General features: G+C 37.4%; 1 protein-coding gene and 1 pseudogene across 3 annotated transcripts in view; both read left to right on the plus strand.

The window, feature by feature from the left end:
- The first annotated feature begins 1,285 nt into the window (after positions 1-1,285).
- The window catches only part of LOC103949966 (probable leucine-rich repeat receptor-like serine/threonine-protein kinase At3g14840), a 28,957-nt gene continuing 11,037 nt past the window's right edge, over positions 1,286-19,205 (plus strand). For 2 of the 3 annotated variants that reach the window (XM_048586903.1, XM_048586904.1), the window contains exons 1-2: positions 18,046-18,376; positions 18,771-18,951. In XM_048586903.1, coding sequence (XP_048442860.1) covers positions 18,274-18,376; positions 18,771-18,951 — 284 coding nt within the window. In that variant the 5' untranslated portion in view covers positions 18,046-18,273. Of the gene's footprint in view, positions 1,326-18,045; positions 18,377-18,770; positions 18,952-19,205 lie in introns of those variants that run through there. The other variant, XM_048586905.1, reaches the window with a different exon arrangement.
- On the plus strand, positions 9,839-13,929 carry LOC108867463 (annotated as a pseudogene).

Here is a 19,205-nt window from a genome sequence, read left to right on the forward strand (position 1 = left end):
GTATTTAAAAAATGTTTTAGGCTATTAATTGCAGTTGAATCGTTTCCTGTAATCAAAATATCGTCACCGTAAATAAGGAGTGCAATAGTTTAGTGAAAAGCGAATAATCTATCACTTTGGATTGAACATAATCAGCAAACCTAATAGCTTGCGAAGACATGAAAAACCATTGTCGAAGGACTTGCTTTAAACCATAAAGCGATTTATTGAGGCAACATACCAAATTCTCTCCATATCGGCGAAGATTAGAAGGTGGGGCCATGATTCTTGCATACTTCTTATACACGACCAACTCTGTATCGACCTAGTTATTTGTTACAGAGTCAATGAAATAATGATTCACAATGTGCTTGTAACAAATACACATTTACCATTTGTGTAATTCCTGAAGTTTTATTCTTTCTAAAGAAGATCGGACATTTTCCTTCGGTTTTAAAGTAAGAAAACCAGTTCCTTCTTCCTATTTAATGCCCTGACCAAAAGTAAGTATTTTCTGTGATAAGTTAGTGTTTTGCCTGTTTAAGTAAGTATTTTCTATGATAAGTTAGTGTTTTACCTGTTTGGTCTCATTTATGTGGCAGCTTTTCCTTTTAGTCATAGGATAGATGCGTAATGGATATCTGTTAATTTGCAACTAATCTTTGAAACCCTGTTTTTCGATGAAACACAAAATTCTAAAATCCCAAGATCTGCAAGGAACACTCCCACTAGAGCTGGTAAATCTCACCTATCTTCAAGAAATGTAAGCACATTTTTATCCCTCCAAGTTTACATTATTTAAAGTAAAAAGAAAATAACTTTATGCCGTGTATTTGGTTTATTCTAATTTCATATATAGCTTACCTTTATGTCCGTTGTCAATGAGACAATAACTGGTTTCTTTCTTTCTCCTTCAGCGACCTCACCCGCAACTACCTGAGTGGTACCATCCCTCCAGAATGGAGCTCTTTTCCACTTGTGAACATGTACTGTCTTCTCTCACACTGCATACATTTTTGTGTTTGATGCTCATGTCATGTTCTTGTTACTTTATTTGGTCACTCCAATGTTCTTCAGCCATTTCTTTCTTAAACTATGAATCTACTACATTGGGTTTTGTTCATGATAATGAGCTTACGTGGTCATGAGGTGTTTGAATCATAAATATTGAATTGAACACACGGGGTTCATTGCCTTCGTAAGGACGAACATGTTAATGTTATTGAGCCTCTTGCTTGATAAAAGTGATCATAGGACTATAGTATTTGATGCAGAACCCTTTTTGGAAATCGTATGACAGGTTCTATCCCCAAAGAGCTTGGAGACATCACCACCCTGAAGAGTTTGCGAGTGTTGATTGCGCATTTGTTTCTTGCTTATCCCATTTTTTCTATGTAGATCCTAAATGATGTTTTTTTAATCAATGGAATTGAATTTGTTTGTATAGGGACATCAGTTTCAATAATTGCTCTGGACGTCTCCCTCAGGAGCTTGGATCTTGGGCAAACATAGAAAGAATGTAAGAGTCCTATTCAAATTTTACCGTGTTAAAAAGTATTTGGTTTATTTGGAATTTTCTTTCTTGTAGACAAATTCTGGATGTTTTCACCAGTAAATCATCCACTTCTTTATCATTGATATATTATTATATCTGTTTCATAATTAGGCTACTTTCCTCAAACAACTTTACTGGGGAGTTGCTAGAAACATTTGCAATGCTTACCAAAATAAAGGACATGTAAGATTTTTTGGTTGTTTCTTCTTAAAGGTTTACTGAGCACTTAACACTTTTTTTTTTTCTTTTACTGCTTTCTGATACTAACTGGTAGTATTTTCCCTTTTCCAATCATTATGCAGTCGGGTTAGTGACAGTCACTTTTCCTGGCAGATACCTGATTTTATTGAGAACTGGACAAGTCGTAAAAAACTGTGAGTGTTTTTCTTTTGTGTGTCACCTTTCTGCTATTTGATTCTGAATATTATCACTAACTAATATGTTATGACTCGTTGAAATAGATTGATTCAAGCTAGCGGTTTGGCAGGGCCAATTCCTTCTGGCATTTCTCTTTTGACAAGCTTAACTTGTTAGTATATCTCGTCTCTATTTATAGATACAAACGATTAGCAAATATGCGAAGTTTATGTTCATAGTCAATTTTAACATGCAGGAGAATCACTGACTTGAGTGGACCTGAATCACCCATTCCTTCGCTTGATAAGATGAAAAACATGAAGACACGGAGTTAATGGTTCCATGACACAAAATTTCCGTCTGTACCTGAAGTCTTCTATAAACTCAACGCTTTGGTGTTTTTGTTGCAGGATGTTGTGCAGTTGCAACCTTGTTGGACGGCTAGCTCCAAATCTTGGGCAAATGGCTAAATTAGAAAAATCTGAAATTTTGACACACTCATCTTGAAAGGTACATGAACATCCTCCAATTTGAATCACTCCAAAATTCATCCGTTTGATCACTTTTTGGTTCAAATGAAGTTGAATGTCCTACATTGAAAATACATAACAAAGTATCAAAATTCTACCAAAATATACTAAGAATAGGGTAAAATATATAATATGAAATCGACTCATCATAGTGCACGACATATGTTTGAGTGAATCCTCTAGCCACCATCCTAGCTTTGTGCCTTTCAATCGATCCATCTGAGTGGAATTTGATCTTGTAGATCCACTTACTACCAACTATCCTTTTTCCTGGTGGAAGTCTAACTACACTCTAGGTGTTGTGATTAATGAGAGCACGAAGCTCTTCCTCCATGGCATTTCTCCACACTTCTTGACAGTTTGCTTCTTGAAATGTTTAAGGCTCGCAGTGACTGGTGATGATGTTCAAATAGGCAGCATAAGATTTTGAAACTTTCTGGCAGGACATGAAACCATTGATTGGATGCCTTGCTGAATAAGTCACATAATCTTGAAGCCTTGTAGGAGGATGCCTAGCACGCACTGGATTTCTTTTGCCTTGAAACTGTTGTGTTTCTTTTGTTGAGCTTTCTGGCTCTTCATGAGGAGATTCTTCATTATGCATCTGTTGGTCAGGATTGTGATTACTATCTTGAGTTTCATCAACTGCAGCAGGAGAATTAAGAGGTTGTACCTCGAAAGATAGCTCCTCGGTCCTTGGTAAGGGAAAAAACTCAAAACATGACTCCCCTATGACTGATCTTCAGACAACTTGTTGAAAAAAAGGTTAGTTTCATTAAATCGTACATCCCTTGAAACTACAACTCTCTTTAACTCGGGACTATAGCAATTGTAACCTTTTTGAGTAGATGAGTAACCAAGAAACATGCATTTGTTAGCCCTAGGGTCCAGTTTATCCCTATGTTGTGGTTGAATATGAACATATCATGTGCATCCAAAGACTTTAAGATGTGACAGACTAATCCCTTCCTTTTAACACTTCTATTGGAGATTTGAACTCCAAGACTCGACTTGGTAATCTGTTTATGGTATATACAACTGTCATGACCCCTTGGGACCAAAATCTTTTTGGTACTTTCATGTGCAACATTAGAGCTCTTGTTTTTTCAAGTATATCACGATTTTTTCTCTTGGCTAGACCATTTTGTTGTGGAGTACCAACACAACTGGTTTGATGAAAAATTCCATTACTGCTTAAATATTGTTTCATGATGTGTGACATATATTCCGAGCCATTATCAGATCTCAAAGTTTGGATTTGGGAATTGAAATGATTTTTGACAAGATTATGAAAGTCTATGAATGCTTCAACAACTTCACTCTTAGATTTCAAAAGGTATAACCAAGTAACTCTCGAGAAATCATCTATGAAAGTTACAAAGTATTTATACCCATCAAAAGATTCAAAAAATGGCCCCCATACATCTGAATGTACAAGTTCAAAAACTTGTTTAGTCCTATTTGAGGATAAACCAAAAGGTAATGTTTGGGCCCAAAATAATATTGTTAGGCCGAGTATAGGTTTATGCTTGGCCTAAAGCTGTTTCAAATACATTATGGGCTGCTTGGTGATCCCGGGTCATTCAGCAAGGATGGTCAAGTCCTATCGCAAGAAAGAGTAGTTCGTATAAGCAAAGGGGTCGAAGAAGTCCTAGTGCAATTTGGATTCTCGACCAACAATGTATATAGCCTCAAAAAGGGGGTGAGTTCAAAGTTCTAATAGGGGTAGGATTGGTCGAAGTAGAGTCGGAATAGAACAAGGAGTCCCAATCCAGATATAATTTTGACTCAATCTCAAGGAGGATTTGGTGCTATAAATACAAGACATCATGCAACAATTGGAGGACCTCTAATTCAACACACAACTGCCCTGCGCAAAACCTCTCAAACATCTTGAGATTTTTATTTTCTTTTTCCCACCGACACATCTTCAATTTGGATAAACAGCACTGTGAAGGCAATCGGCGAACACCTTCAGTTTGGATAAACATCACTGTTGCTATAGAATCAACCAACCAATGAGCACCTTCAGTTTGGATAAACAACACTGCGTTGAGGCCGACTAGTTATCTATCTAAGTCTCGGTTGAGAAGGGTTTCCGAATCCTTATTGGCAGAGGTCATCTTATTAGCCTTCTCGGCGAAGTAAAGTGTTACGAGTTATGACATTCGGCGCATTGAACACCGAGTGGTTTTATGATTGGATACTCACAAGTGAGTTTCAGAGTTCGGCATTCTGACGGCTGAACCACATTCACCATCAAGACATACATCACCTTTGAATACTTGTGTCCGTACAGTTTGGTGTCGATTCGACGTGCTTATACTCTCACGAATATAATCACTGTGACCGAATCCGGGGCCGACGATTTGTGAACTTCGCAGAACTAGCAACCTAGTCTTCAGACTCGAGAATCCAAAGGTCGAGATTTGTTCCTTCCTCGGCCGCAGTCGTAAGATAAAGAAGTTAGCAGTGCGCTCAACGCAATATCAACAAATTTTACTCCTCGGCCAAGCTCAGCCAACGAGTTGGCACACGCCGCATTCAATCGAAGGACGTAGTTAGCTTATTAGTTACTCGGCCTGCACGCCACATAGGTTTTATAATTTTTAGGGTCAATAGGTAACCTAATGGCTTTACAAAAATGACATGTATCACACTAATCACTTCTTTACACATTTGGAAACAATCTTGACAAAATAAGCTTGGAAGGATGAGCTAATCTTTGATGCCACAAGGTTTGGTCTTGACTTAGGTTAGACTTGACTTGAAATTCCTTGAGAAATGATGCCTCCTTGGATAGGTAATAGAGACCATCTAAGAAAAAATCTTCACCAATCTTCTTCTTGGTGACATAATCCTGAAAAATGACAGTATAAGGGGAGAAAGTAACTAAACAGTTTAATGCATGTGTGATTTTTCCAACTGAGAGAAGTTGAAAAGGAAATGAAGGAACATACAAGGCTTTAGAATCTATATTGTTAGACACTAGATATATTTTTCCCATTCCTAACACTTTAGCTCCCTCCCCATTAGCAACTGAAACATGTGAAGGTGTAGGAATTTTTTTAAAATCACGGAGCTTGTAAACTTGGTTTGTCATGTGATCTGTGGCACCGGAATCTATGATCCACAAATCATGTAATTGATTTATATTTAAAGTAGTTTTGAAAGCTGTCAGTATACCTTGCATGTTGTCTTGAGTGAGCGTTTTCGAGTTAGCCAGAAAACCTGCAAACTTTTCCATCATTGCAGTTGAGTTACCATTACCAGAGGTACCAGCTTCATCACTCCCAGAGACTTCCTTCTTCAGTTGAAGGTACGCAACAAACTCATTTAGAAGCACAGAACTCAACCTTTGATTTGGATTTACATCAATCTCCGATTGATTTTGATGATTGGCTCCAAGTGAGCTATCAGCATCGAACTCAAGGATGGGGTTTTCATCGGCCATGAAAGAAAGCTGGAAGAATAATGCAACGAGTATCACAGAGACAGGTTATTCCTGCTCTGATACCATGTTGAGTTTTAAGTGTTTGTATTATCTTTCATAGAGAAACAACAACACAAGAATACAAGATATATAGGGCAAGGTGTGATCAACACACTTATCACCCTTGAATCACTCCTACACAGCAGCTCCATAAAACAGGGAGTAAAAAGAAGGTAAGGCAAAAAGTTTCTAACCACCCTAGAAGTATAGGAAAGAAGATGCAAGATCTAACTAAAAGTAAGGTGACTACTACATGCTAATCACCCACCTAACCAATAGCTCCAGATGTTAGATCTAGTCCTTCAGTTCAATCTGGACAGCAAGCATCTGATGGACTGCACTGCAACATTCCCTGACAGCAGCACATGTGGAATACAATCTGGACAGCAAGCATCTGCTCCATCAATTGCACTTCAACATTCCTGACAGCAGCCCATGTGCTCTGATACCATGAAGAATTGATATATATTTATTATTCAATCTGATTGCTTTATATACATCTTACACACACACAATAAACTAATGTACACACAATAAACTAATGTGGCGTGCCTACTGTCCATGCTTTGTATTCCACACAATAAACTAATCTGATTGCTTTGTATTCCACGCATGCTTACTGTCCATGCTGCACACATCAGAGCACATGGGCTGCTGTCAGGAATGTTGAAGTGCAATTGATGGAGCAGATGCTTGCTGTCCAGATTGTATTCCACATGTGCTGCTGTCAGGGAATGTTGCAGTGCAGTCCATCAGATGCTTGCTGTCCAGAATATCGTTATTACTTATTGTTTGTCGATGATTTTTCCAAATATTCTTGGATTTTTCCTACGAAAAATAAGTCTGAGGTGTTCCAAATATTTTTAAAATTCAAAACCAAGGTTGAAAACATGTTTCAGCGTTCTATCAAGCTTCTCCAATGTGATGAAGGAGGAGAGTATAAGAGTAATGCTTTTCGAGAGTTTTTAGATAAACATGGCATCTCACAAAGGTTTTCTTGTCCCAAACACCCAGAACAAAATGGTCTTGCAGAAAGGAAACATCGTCATATTGTCGAAACTGCCATAGTCATGTTGTCTCATGCTGCTGTTCCCTCAAACTTTTGGCCTGATGCGTGTCAAACAGCCACCTATATCATCAATAGGTTGCCTACTCGTGTTCTGTCGAATAAGTCACCTTATGAAAAATTGTTTACAAGAACACCAAAATATGATTTTTTTAAAGTCTTTGGGTGTAGGTGTTTCCCGTGGCTGAGACCCTACACACAACACAAACTTGAGGCTAAGTCCAAATCATGTGTTTTCTTAGGTTATTCGCTAGATCATCAGGGGTACAAATATTTGGATGTATCTACACGACGAGTTTACTTGTCTCGCCATGTCCTCTTTGATGAGGACTCTTTTCCATTCAAGGATATCACACTTCAAAAGGAAAGCGTCCATGCCACAGGTAGTTCTCCTTCATCTGATCTCTTATTTGTTTTCCCTTCCTTATCTCCATCACACTCCCCAGTCATCGCCTCTCCTAGCACTGCCCAACTTCTTTCCCATGATCCTCCCCCAACAAATATAACTTCTTCTGTGGATTCCATAGCAAACCCTAGTGTGCCTCCTGTTCTCAACCCTGATATTGTGCCCTTAGAAATGCCCAATGAGCAAGAAATTATCAGTGAACCTGAACAGCAACCGGACCTTAGTTGTGCACCTAATCCCGTACATCACATGCAAACACGCTCCAAAGCTGGCATCCAAAAACCTAATCCCAAATATGCTTTGCATGTTGTCACCACTGATACACCTGTTGAACCTACGTCCTTTAGTCAAGCCGTGAAACAACAGGAATGGCGAAATGCTATGGTCACAGAATTTAATGCCTTACAACGTTCTGGGACGTGGAATCTTGTTCCCTACAAACCTCATATGAATTTGCTCCCAAACAAGTGGGTTTATAAGATTAAACGACATGCAAACGGCTCCATCGACCGATATAAGGCACGGCTAGTTGCCAATGGGTTTCATCAGCAACACGGCGTGGATTATGGCGAAACGTTCAGTCCAGTGGTCAAGCACAGTACCATTCGATTAGTACTTAGTCTTGCAGTCTCAAATCAATGGCCAGTTCGTCAACTTGACGTTCAGAATGCCTTTTTACACGGGTATCTAGCGGAGGAGGTGTATATGAGGCAGCCTGTTGGGTTTGTTGATTCCCAATACCCACATCATGTATGCAGGTTACAACGGAGCTTGTACGGTTTGAAACAAGCACCGAGAGCTTGGTTTCAACGTTTCTCGGATTTCCTGCTTCATTTGGGTTTTCAGGAATCTAAGTGTGATTATTCGTTGTTTGTCTTCAAGCAACAAGGTGTTTATTTACTTCTGTTGATTTATGTCGATGATATATTACTTACAGGCAATCATCCACAACAAATGCATCGTTTAATCCAGCAGCTACGCACATTATTTTCAATGAAAGACTTGGGGCCTCTCCACTATTTTCTGGGTGTGGAAGTCTCCTATTCGCATAATCTGATGCATCTTAGTCAAGCAAAGTATGCATTGGATCTTCTGAAGCGGACCAATTTTCTTGATGCCAAGCCTATTTCAACACCCGTCTGTGCAGGTCAGAAACTCAGTCTACATGAGGGTGATCCACATCCTGATCCTTACACTTACAGAAGTGTTGTGGGGGCCTTACAGTATCTTACGATCACACGTCCTGATCTTTCATATGCCGTTAATCAAGTGTGTCAGTTCATGCATGCTCCTACTACAACCCACTGGATGGCTGTGAAACGCATTTTACGGTATGTTAAATCTACCTACGCACAAGGTTTGTTGTACAAACCTGGCAGCATGCAGCTCAGTGCGTTCTCGGATGCAGACTACGCAGGAGATCCTGATACACGCCATTCTACGGGAGGTTATGGTATATATTTGGGTTCGAACCTCATCTCCTAGAGTTCCAAGAAACAAAAGACGGTCTCCCGATCAAGCACCGAGGCTGAGTATAGGCAACTGGCCTATACAGCAGCAGAGATTTCTTGGCTACGCTCTTTGTTTCGTGATTTACAGTTGCCTTTTCTTTGTCCACAACTATGGTGTGATAACATTTCATCGATAGCTTTGGCATCTAATCCTGTTTTCCATTCCCGCACCAAACACCTCGAGGTTGACTATCATTTCGTACGTGAAAAAGTGGTGCGTGGCGAGCTTATTGTAAACTTTATTTGTTCACAAGATCAAGTGGCTGATATATTCACCAAAGGTTTGTCGTCATCAAGGTTCAAGACTCTGGTTTCCAAGCTTCCAGTTGTGTCCCGTCCTCTCAGCTTGCGGGGGGATGTTAGATCTAGTCCTTCAGTTCAATCTGGACAGCAAGCATCTGATGGACTGCACTGCAACATTCCCTGACAGCAGCACATGTGGAATACAATCTGGACAGCAAGCATCTGCTCCATCAATTGCACTTCAACATTCCTGACAGCAGCCCATGTGCTCTGATGTGTGCAGCATGGACAGTAAGCATGCGTGGAATGCAAAGCAATCAGATTAGTTTATTGTGTGGAATACAAAGCATGGACAGTAGGCACGCCACATTAGTTTATTGTGTGTGTGTAAGATGTATATAAAGCAATCAGATTGAATAATAAATATATATCAATTCTTCACCAGATACCCACTCTTGACTTTTATTAGACGATATGGGGTGACTGATGCTGCATATAACTGATACTGATGATGCATATGGAATACCCACTGATGCTGCATATGGAATACCCACTCTTGACAAATGTTGACTTTCACATTTATGATCATGAAATGTTAAGCAACTAAATTAGTACACACACACACACACACACACACACATATATATATATATATATATATATTGCAGGGAAAACTAGTGAAGAATGACTTCAATATCATGGATGAAGCCCGTGTGTTTGGTGATGTAGTCATGAAGAACTTTACTGCTCCTGTAACTAATAATACATTGGAGATTCGTTTATATTGGGCTGGGAAAGGGACGACAAACGTCCCTGTTAAAGGACTCTATGGTCCACTTATTTCAGCTATTTCAGTAGACCCATGTAAGTTTTCATTGATCTGATTTTCGTCTAATTACTATGCGTCGACCATATGCATTGATATATCTACTAAATTAAGAGATCCGAATTCAATTATGCAAGGTTCTTCTTCAATATTTCCTTTCCCTTGTATTTTCACAAAAATGCTTCTGTGCTTTTCTCCTGTTTTACATGGTTTGGGCCAAGACTTGAAGAAATACTCTTAAATTTTCTTATCACATAATATGCTGTTTTTTTTTTTTTTTTCCAGGTGACAGGTATGCGCTCTTGAATACAACAAAATTCTACTTCGACGATTTTTAACTATTTACATGAAAACTATCCAGTTCACTTAAGGAAACATATAATATTTACAACCATCCAAAGAAAGTTTGTTCGAGGGATTACTTCATATACTATCTACTTATTTAAGGATGCTCCAAAGACCGGGTTCAATCTTCTCTTTCTGTGTGCATTAGATAGCTGGTTGAATAATCCACTCTCATATCAATTACATTTACATTTACTCTAATTTAAGCTATATTCTTTCTTCTAATAGACTTTCATCCCCCGCCAAAACCTGTAAGTGACGCCTCAATTGGTAGAAGTGGCGTGCCTGTAGGTGGAAGTGGTGTGCATGTAGGTGCCGTGGTTGGAATTGTGGTTGGAGGAGTCTTCATTATACTACCGATAGTTGGTATTCTTTGGAAGAGAGGCCTCCTAGGGCAACAAAAGACATTGGAGGATGGTATTAATTTGCAGTTTATTCTGTTATACTGGTTTTTCCTTTTTGTTTCTCCATTACTTTTTCCCATCGAGCTTTTTTCGTAACTAATTAAGTACAATATTTATGCTATTTTGCATGCTTCTCCTGCGTATTGACATGCACCACAAAGACAGTAATTATTTATATATTGAGCTTTCCGGCACTTTGATGTCGCTGTAATATATTTATCGTCCAAACTCATAATGCAAAGTGTCTACCTATAGATCCTGTTACTAGTTAAATTCTAGAATCAGGCACCAAATATCAAGAACTAAGAATGCTATCGTTCTGGAAGTTTTCTTAGACACAATTTCTTATGAGTTTTACTTGTTATACAGATTTGAAGGATGTGGACCTGCAAACTGGTAAATTTACCTTCAAGCAACTCAAAGATGCCACAAGTAACTTTAACAAAGCCAATAAGATTGGTGAAGGTGGTTTTGGTTCTGTTTACTAGCAGTGGCGAAGCTAAGATTTGCCAGGGGAGGGGAGAAATTCAAAAGAGTGCAAGGTTCAATCGAAGCGGTTGCTTTTGCATTGGAGAGTGCAAAGTTTTAAGTCAATATTCATAGCAAAAAATAGTTTTTCTATCAAAGCGGTTGTAAGCAATAATATCAAAGTCAATGTAAGAAGCTTAAATTGGCTAGGATTAGATCCTCTTAAAACATTAGGTGCTAGTCAAATAACGGACTGACACCTAGTAGCTAGGTGCCTAGGCGAGATCTAGGTAGGAGCTTAGATGGATTTAAATTATTGTAAAATAAGCATTAAACAATATTTACATTGTTTTTAAAAAGTAATACAATATTTATAAATAATGTGAGAATTTAAGATAAATACAATGAGAGCCTTAAAAGAGAAAATAAAAATACATACAAGAATAATAAAAAAATAATAATAAATGAAAGAAATGGGTTAATAAACCACAAAAAAAAAGGTGGGGCCAGTCGCAAACCATGTAACCAACCCCTTTAAACCCAATACCAAATTTAAAACAATCTCAACTTTTGCTATCTTCATAACCAAACGCAAACCAAGCCCTTTAAACCCAATACCAAACAGAACTCTTCTTCTCCGATGTCTGCTAATCTCCATGCCATGGCTATGGTTTCTTCTTCAACCCATCTTCTTTCCTCCATCTTCTCTCCCCTCCCGCCCTCCTCCCCCACCCCCCCCCGCGCGCGCGCACCCCAACCTCTCTCCTCCGTCTTCGTCATTCCTCTGCAAATCCAACCAAATTATCGGCCTTCCTCTACAAATTCAACCAAGACAGCGAAGGGGCTGAACCAGCATTCCTAGGCTTGTTTTCCAGCGAGGGGAGGGGCGGCCGCCACTCCTCGCCCTCACGCAGCTTCGCCACTATTTACTAGGTACTTTTCGAAGCAAATAATTTATTTGTTGATTACATTTTTTTTTCTTCTAATTTTATATTGTCCATTCTAATGAAAGTTAATTTGCTCCATAGTGATGCGAATTTGACTATCTTTCTCAAATGTAGGGCGTTCAAGCAAATGGCACCGTAATAGCTATTAAGCGACTTTCTTCCAAATCAACGCAAGGGAATCATGAATTTGTTAATGAGATTGGCATGATTTCTGCTCTGCAACACCCTTATCTTGTCAAGCTCCACAGATGTTTTATTGAAGGAAACCAATTATTGCTTGTCTATGAGTACCTGGAAAATAATAATGTCGCTCATACTTTCTTCAGTAAATATTAGTCTTGTTTGCCAAAAGTTCATTTCATCAGACAGTGGCATAAAAGGTCTTATGCACTAAAACTATGTCCCTTACAACTAACTTTGTTTAATTTGACAAATTAGAGGGGTAGAAGAAAGTCATTTGAAGTTGGATTGGCCAACAAGGCGCAAGATTTGTATTGGTACAGCAAGAGGTTAATTTGGCTTATCTTCATCAGGAATCAAGATTGAAGGTCATTCATAGAGACATCAAGGCTACTAATATTATGCTTGATAAAAATCTTAATCCGAAAATATCTGACTTTGGATTGGCCAAGCTTGATGAAGAGGATAATACACACATTAGCACCTGTATTGTTGGAACTTAGTGAGTCCCTAAACTTTTATTTATCTTCTTATTCTCTTGTTTTGGTCTTCTTCCACCCTTAAAAAGAAGATAGAGCAATGGAAGGTCTATAACTTACACAAGTTTCAACCTAACCAAATCTTTGTTGTTCAAGAAATTTCAAGGGCAGATTTGTTCTTTGAATATAGTTGTATCACTGTGTATCTCTTTAACTATTGGATTAATCTTAAGTACTCAATTAGCAATCTTTTTACTAATTATTTTAGCTAAATCTGGGTTAATGATATGATTTCATGATATTGCAGGGATATATGGCGCCCGAATATGCAATGCGGGGTTATCTGACTGATAAAGCAGATGTCTATAGTTTTGGTATTCTCGTATTGGAAATTGTTAGCATGAGAAACAGCACAACTTACTGGAAAAAGGAAGAAAGCTTTTATCTTCTTGATTGTGTAACATGAATCTACTACTTCCTAATTTAACTTTAATTTTTCTTAATATACCTTATATGTGTGAAAGTACATTTGAATCGGTGAAGTTTAATCCAAAGACAGAATTTATATTGCTTTTGTTAATTCCATCTTTTGTAGGCACGACTTCTAAAATAGCAAGGGAATTTGATGGACCTCATTGATCCAAGGTTGGAATCAAACTTTAACAAAGAGGAGATGACTGTTGCAATCAATGTAGCTCTCCTTTGTTGCAATGTTACTTCGACAGCTAGGCCTACCATGTCTTCAGTTGTAAGCATGCTCAAAGGAAAGGCTGTTGTTCAGGAGTTGGTCTTGGATCCAAATGCCGAGAGTATTGAGATCGACGCAATGAGGTAACATAAATCTAGTTTTGGAAGGGGCACAGGCGAGAAACAGATAGAAACGGGGTCAACTGAAGGGCCATGGACTGCTTCATCTGCGTCTGCTCACGATCTGTAGCCCATCAATCCTGATTCAAATTACTGGGAGAATAGATGCGAGAGAACTTGAGCTGCACGGTTATCAGTTCGACTCAACCTTAGCACACTCAAACATATCAGCTAATAAATCATCTGTATTTCCTCTATAACTTTTTTTTTTCTTTTTGATGATATAGTAGAAAGCAGAATTGAAGAAGTTTCTACAGCATGGTAATTGTAAATTGTGAAATCAGCTCCTTTCAGTTTTTTAAAGCTCGTCTTGTGTATGTAAAACTAGTTTGTTACTGCTTAAATTACAAAAAAAGTGGGTATCATAAAAAGCTTCCAGCTTCATAATTTTATATATTACAAATCGTCACTAAAGTTTTAAAAAGTCAGCTAAGTTCAGGCAAGTTCCATCATACTAATTACAAATACAAAAATTGAGGAGGAGGGGAATAGAGTAACTTGGTTGAACACTATACTATTTTTGCTATGTGGTTGTTTGTGAAGAGAGTATATAATGTACACCAAAATCGGAAAGGATGGGAATAGAGTAAGTTGATTAAGAGAAGGAACTTAAATTTAGTAAAATCGGAATGACATAGGAGAGCTAGGCGGCATTGGCTTGGGGTGATTCGAAATGAGAGAGGTGACTTTGTGGTAGCAACGGCAATAAAAATTCGAGGAGTCTGCTCGGCATTGCTGGCTGAGATCATGGCGGCTCGGGCAGCAGTGGTTTTTGCTTATAACCTGTCGGCGACTCACTTGGAGTTGCAGGCGGATGCAATGGTTGTTATCAATGCCCTTCAAAGGGATTTGGCAACTCCATGTAATGGTGCCTTTGGGCATATTTTGAATGATACCCGACATATTTTGAAGTCTTTTCCGCATTGGAAGGTCATGTTTGGTCGTACGGGAGGCGAACAAGATTGCTCATCGTCTTGCGAGATTGAGATTAACATTGGATGGTTAAATTTTTTGGTTTTAAGAACCTCCGGATGTAATTTTTAATTTTCTTTTTGAGGATATCATTACTACTTAATTTAGAGGTGCGAGACGTTCTTTTTCCCTTGATCTGGGTTGGAATTCTTGACAAAGTTTTTATCGATACCCATTTTAGCATCTTATCCTCTTTGATTGTACGTTTTCTTTATTTTTCAATGAATATCGTACTTAATTTAAAAAATATATATATTTAGTAAAATTGGAAATCATTTGTGGAGGATTTTTCTATATCAATATATTGCTAATATATAAGGTAATGCAAGATTCAAAGGATATGCATGAAAGGAAAAATGATACGCGATTTAAATTATTGTATAAAAGAGGGAACCGAATCCCCTTTGGACCATTAAAAACTAAGTCTGCTGAGCAGGTGATCCAAACCATTGAAATTTAATTAAACAGCTACAATTATTATAACTTTTAGAGGTCTACCTGTTTGTAATCGTTGGATCAAATTTCAACGGCCCAGATCGTCTGCTCAGCATGCTCATTTTTTAATAGTCCGGAGAGAATCCAGTTCCCTAAAAGAGAAACAAATTGCCAAGTTTTCTTAAATTTAGTTTTGGAAGTTCTGAAATTTCTTATTCATATACCAACCAACCTTTGCTTTTGATTGAGTGTTACTGAAGAAGTCAAAGTCGTGTAAGATTAATTTCGAACTACATTTATTTAGCCTTCTGTCACTCTGTGCTATTCATTGCTTTAGCTAAATGTAGACATGCACTTAATTTCATGCACAACTTTTTTAAAGTTTTTCCTTTTTATTTCTTTTATATCTTTATGTCAGCGTCGGATTATCCGATGAATATGACTTTTCTCTTTGACATAGCTTTTGTTTTAGCTAAATGTAGACATGCACTTAATTTCATGCCCGACTTTTTTAAAGTTTTTTCTTTTTATTTCTTTTATATCGTTATGTAAGCGTCAGATTATCTGATGAATATGACTTTTTCTCTTTGATTTATTGTGTCGTTGGTTTATACGTCCCCGTCTTTATAGTGTAGCTTAAATTATTAATAATAACATTGATTGTAATAAAACAAGGGTAAATTATAATTTATTCTTTCAAGTATGAGGGTCAATTATAACTTCATATAATATTTTAATTTTATATATTTAGTTATATTTCTTTTCAGCTTCAAACATCTGTTAAAAAATCTGTTAATTTCATATATTTAGTTATATTTCTTTTTAGTTTCAAACATCTGTTAAAAAATCCGTTGAGTTAACCGTTGATGTGGCAAATATATAGTCCGCATTAATGCTAATCTGGATGCCAACTTTGCACTCTGTGAATAAAAAATAATGAAAAAAGAAATAATTAATAAAAAAAATTTAGATTATAATTAAAAACTAAAAAAATTGAAAAGAGGTTATGGGCAAAGCTTGCCCCTATAACCCCATCTCTTCCTCGACTCCATCCCTTCTCCTCTGCGCTTGTCTGCAACCAAGAATTTGATTCTTGGTTTGGGAAGCTTCTTCCGTCGCTGCCTCTTCCTCCAACAAGTCCATCAACGACATCCTTACCGGCTCTGCCGTTCCCAACGCCATCTCTCCCGACGACACGTCATTTCCTGTTTCTTCTCCCCCCTTATCGGCTTCTTCCGTCACAGATGATGCCGCCGCGGCATGCTACAGCTTCCTGTACTGACAACGATCTCTCCTCGTTCAATGCTGCCGTCAAGCACCGTCCTAACGAGTCTTTCGCGACCTTATCGGCCGCGAACCGCATGGAGCTCCAGCACTAGAACATCGAGGCAGGAGGTTGTCCACATCCACCTCGTTGGTCGGAATCGAGGTGTTGGGGCTGAATCGGGTGGAGCCCCGCCGCCAGACCTGCCTCTCGCCCTACTGAGTCATGTCGAGATCGAACTCGGGAGTGACGGAACGGACCCAGCTGCGAGCGAGTTGTGAGATCGTGGGTTCTGGTGGTGGTGATTGGAAGCGTATAGGAGTTTGAGCCGATGTAGAGGAATGGGTTACTGGGAATGACGGCCAAAAAAAAAAAAAATTCCTTCACCAAGCTGCCCAGATCCTCCCTTCAAATTTTTAAGTTTTTAATCATAAAAAAATTGATTTTTTATTAAATTATACTTTTTATTATTTTTTATTCACAAGGTGCAAAGTTGACATTCATGTCGGCACAAATGTAGACCTTACATTTGTCACGTCATTACTTAACAGTTAACTTAACGGATTTTTCAACGGATGTATGAAACTAAAAAGAAATGTAACTAAGTATATGAAATTGAAATATTTTAAAGATATTGTATGAGATTGCAATTGACCCCATACTTGAGGGGTAAAATGTAATTTACCTAAAAAAATAATATATTCTAAAAAACGGAAAAAGGATTATATTTTCGTTTTTAGATGATGTTGGACATAATTTATTTGTTAACAACTTTACATGAACACCACTGTTAAGCTAATAGATAAATTTGAGGCACAAACGTGGATTTCTTTTCTAATAAGTTCATCACTTAGACATTCTACATAATTAACATTTAAATAGGTGGCCAAATTATATTCTAAAATATTGATTGTATTAAAAACATGTAAGTATTGTAGTCAAATTCATATTTTTATCACAAATAATCCTTGAAATTGACTAACGCATGAAAATGATCCTGAAATTGAAACTTGATCAATGTCGTTTATGAATATGGAGATTGTTGTTTGGTGGCTGGGTTCAAAGAAGAAGGAGAAGATGAGGATTGTTAGTTTGTTGTTTTTCTTCTTTGTACGTTTTTAAATCTTTGAAACACTTTCTTTAATCCATGTGTCAACATATTATTGGAATGTAGAGTTTTATGTGTTTCATATCAGCATATAATAGAATTTTTTTTTACAAAATTCAGACAGAAGACGATATTATTCAATTTTCAACTTCAGATACATCTTGATGTGGTGGGTCAATCTCAGAAACCACTTATGATAAAAACTCAAAATAATATAATAACTTAAGTTTAACAAGCCACTATCGGCAAAACCAATCTTTCTAACATGTTACTAAGGAGTCTATTCATTGACCAATCTTTGTAACATGTTACCAAGGAGTCTATTCATTGTCTAATGATAAGATAATTATATTAAATTTAACTAAATTACGGCAAGCAGAATTCAAACTTGGTGCAGGAAAAAACACACTAGCCTAATTAGCTTGGCTAAACTCAAATTTCTATTTTAAATTAATTCTTTTACAAGTAATTTATGTAAATGTATCTTTAATTATATAAATAATTAAATAAAAATAAATAGAGTCAGTGGTTGGGAATATTTTTTTTTTTTTCCCTTCTTGTTTGGTCTTTGGTTTTATGGCAAGTAAGGTAACACAAGTCATTGACTTCCGTTTGTGTCCTTCGAGGTCCACTCCTTCCCCTCAAGCGAATAAAAAGCTGTAATTCAGACTCATTCTCCTCACAAATCTCTCTTTCTTCGCCACTCTCACAATTTTTCATACATACAACCCAGCAAATTCAAAACCACTCAACATATTCCATCCAGCTAGCTGCACAATTAAACTGATCATTTTGTCTCTGGTTTTCTCTTCAAATGTGAAAGACTTTGCTTAGAGAAATGATGAATATGTTCTTCCCTCGACTTCTTCCTCATTCTCTTTTCTTTGTAGCTTGCTTTGTAACTTTTTCCTTTGGAGCTACTCGATTGCCAAATGATGAAGGTACGAGTAATTCACCTCAATATCTCTATGTCAAAATCTTTCTTAGTTTCCTTTGTTTCATTCTATAAATGATAGTTTTAAGTTCGTTTGATAATCTTTTAGTTTTCAATTTTTTTGAGTTTCCAAAATTTGGTTTGGGTTGATTCTGATTTTCAGTTTACAATGTTTGGAGAAGTGAAAACAGTTACCAATGAACTAAAAATTAAAAACTGAAATTTAAAATGGTTATCAAATGGACCTTAGGTAAAAAGATATTTGTGTGAACTTAGTTGAAATTTTCAATCATATGATGCTAAGGCGCACTCTGTAGTTCTTGTCTATGCATCCAAAAAAAAAAAATTCCATTTGTTGAGCACGATGTTAATTTGTTGCATTTTATTTTGCGTATATGTAGTGCAAACTTTGAAAGACATAGCAAAGACACTGGGGAAGACGAACTGGGATTTCAGTGGAGACGCAGATCCATGCAGCGGCCAACTTCCGTGGACTGATCTAAGCTTACCCAAAGCAGTTCAGAATGCCATCAGCTGTAATTGCTCCTATGAAAGTTCCACTGTCTGCCATATTACCAACATGTAAACCTCTCTCTCTCTCAAAAACAAACATGCCCGACGTAGAACTTAGTGAGATTTTTCATTGTGCCCAGAATATGAAATAATATATCACTTGTCACTATATAAATAGTGAGTTACTTGTGTTAAAAAATTAACGCAATTTGAAAAATAAAACATCCTTCCATTTATACAACAACACGTGGTATACTTCTGAACATAATGAAAATTTTCTCTACATCTCATAAGCTAATACCAAAAAGTAATGCTAGAGAGAC

Source organism: the organism of the source record quoted next, unplaced genomic scaffold (genome assembly GCF_019419815.1).
Source record: "Pyrus x bretschneideri cultivar Hongxiangsu unplaced genomic scaffold, Pyrus_bretschneideri_v1 Contig25, whole genome shotgun sequence".
NCBI classification, from domain to species: Eukaryota; Viridiplantae; Streptophyta; class Magnoliopsida; order Rosales; family Rosaceae; genus Pyrus; species Pyrus x bretschneideri.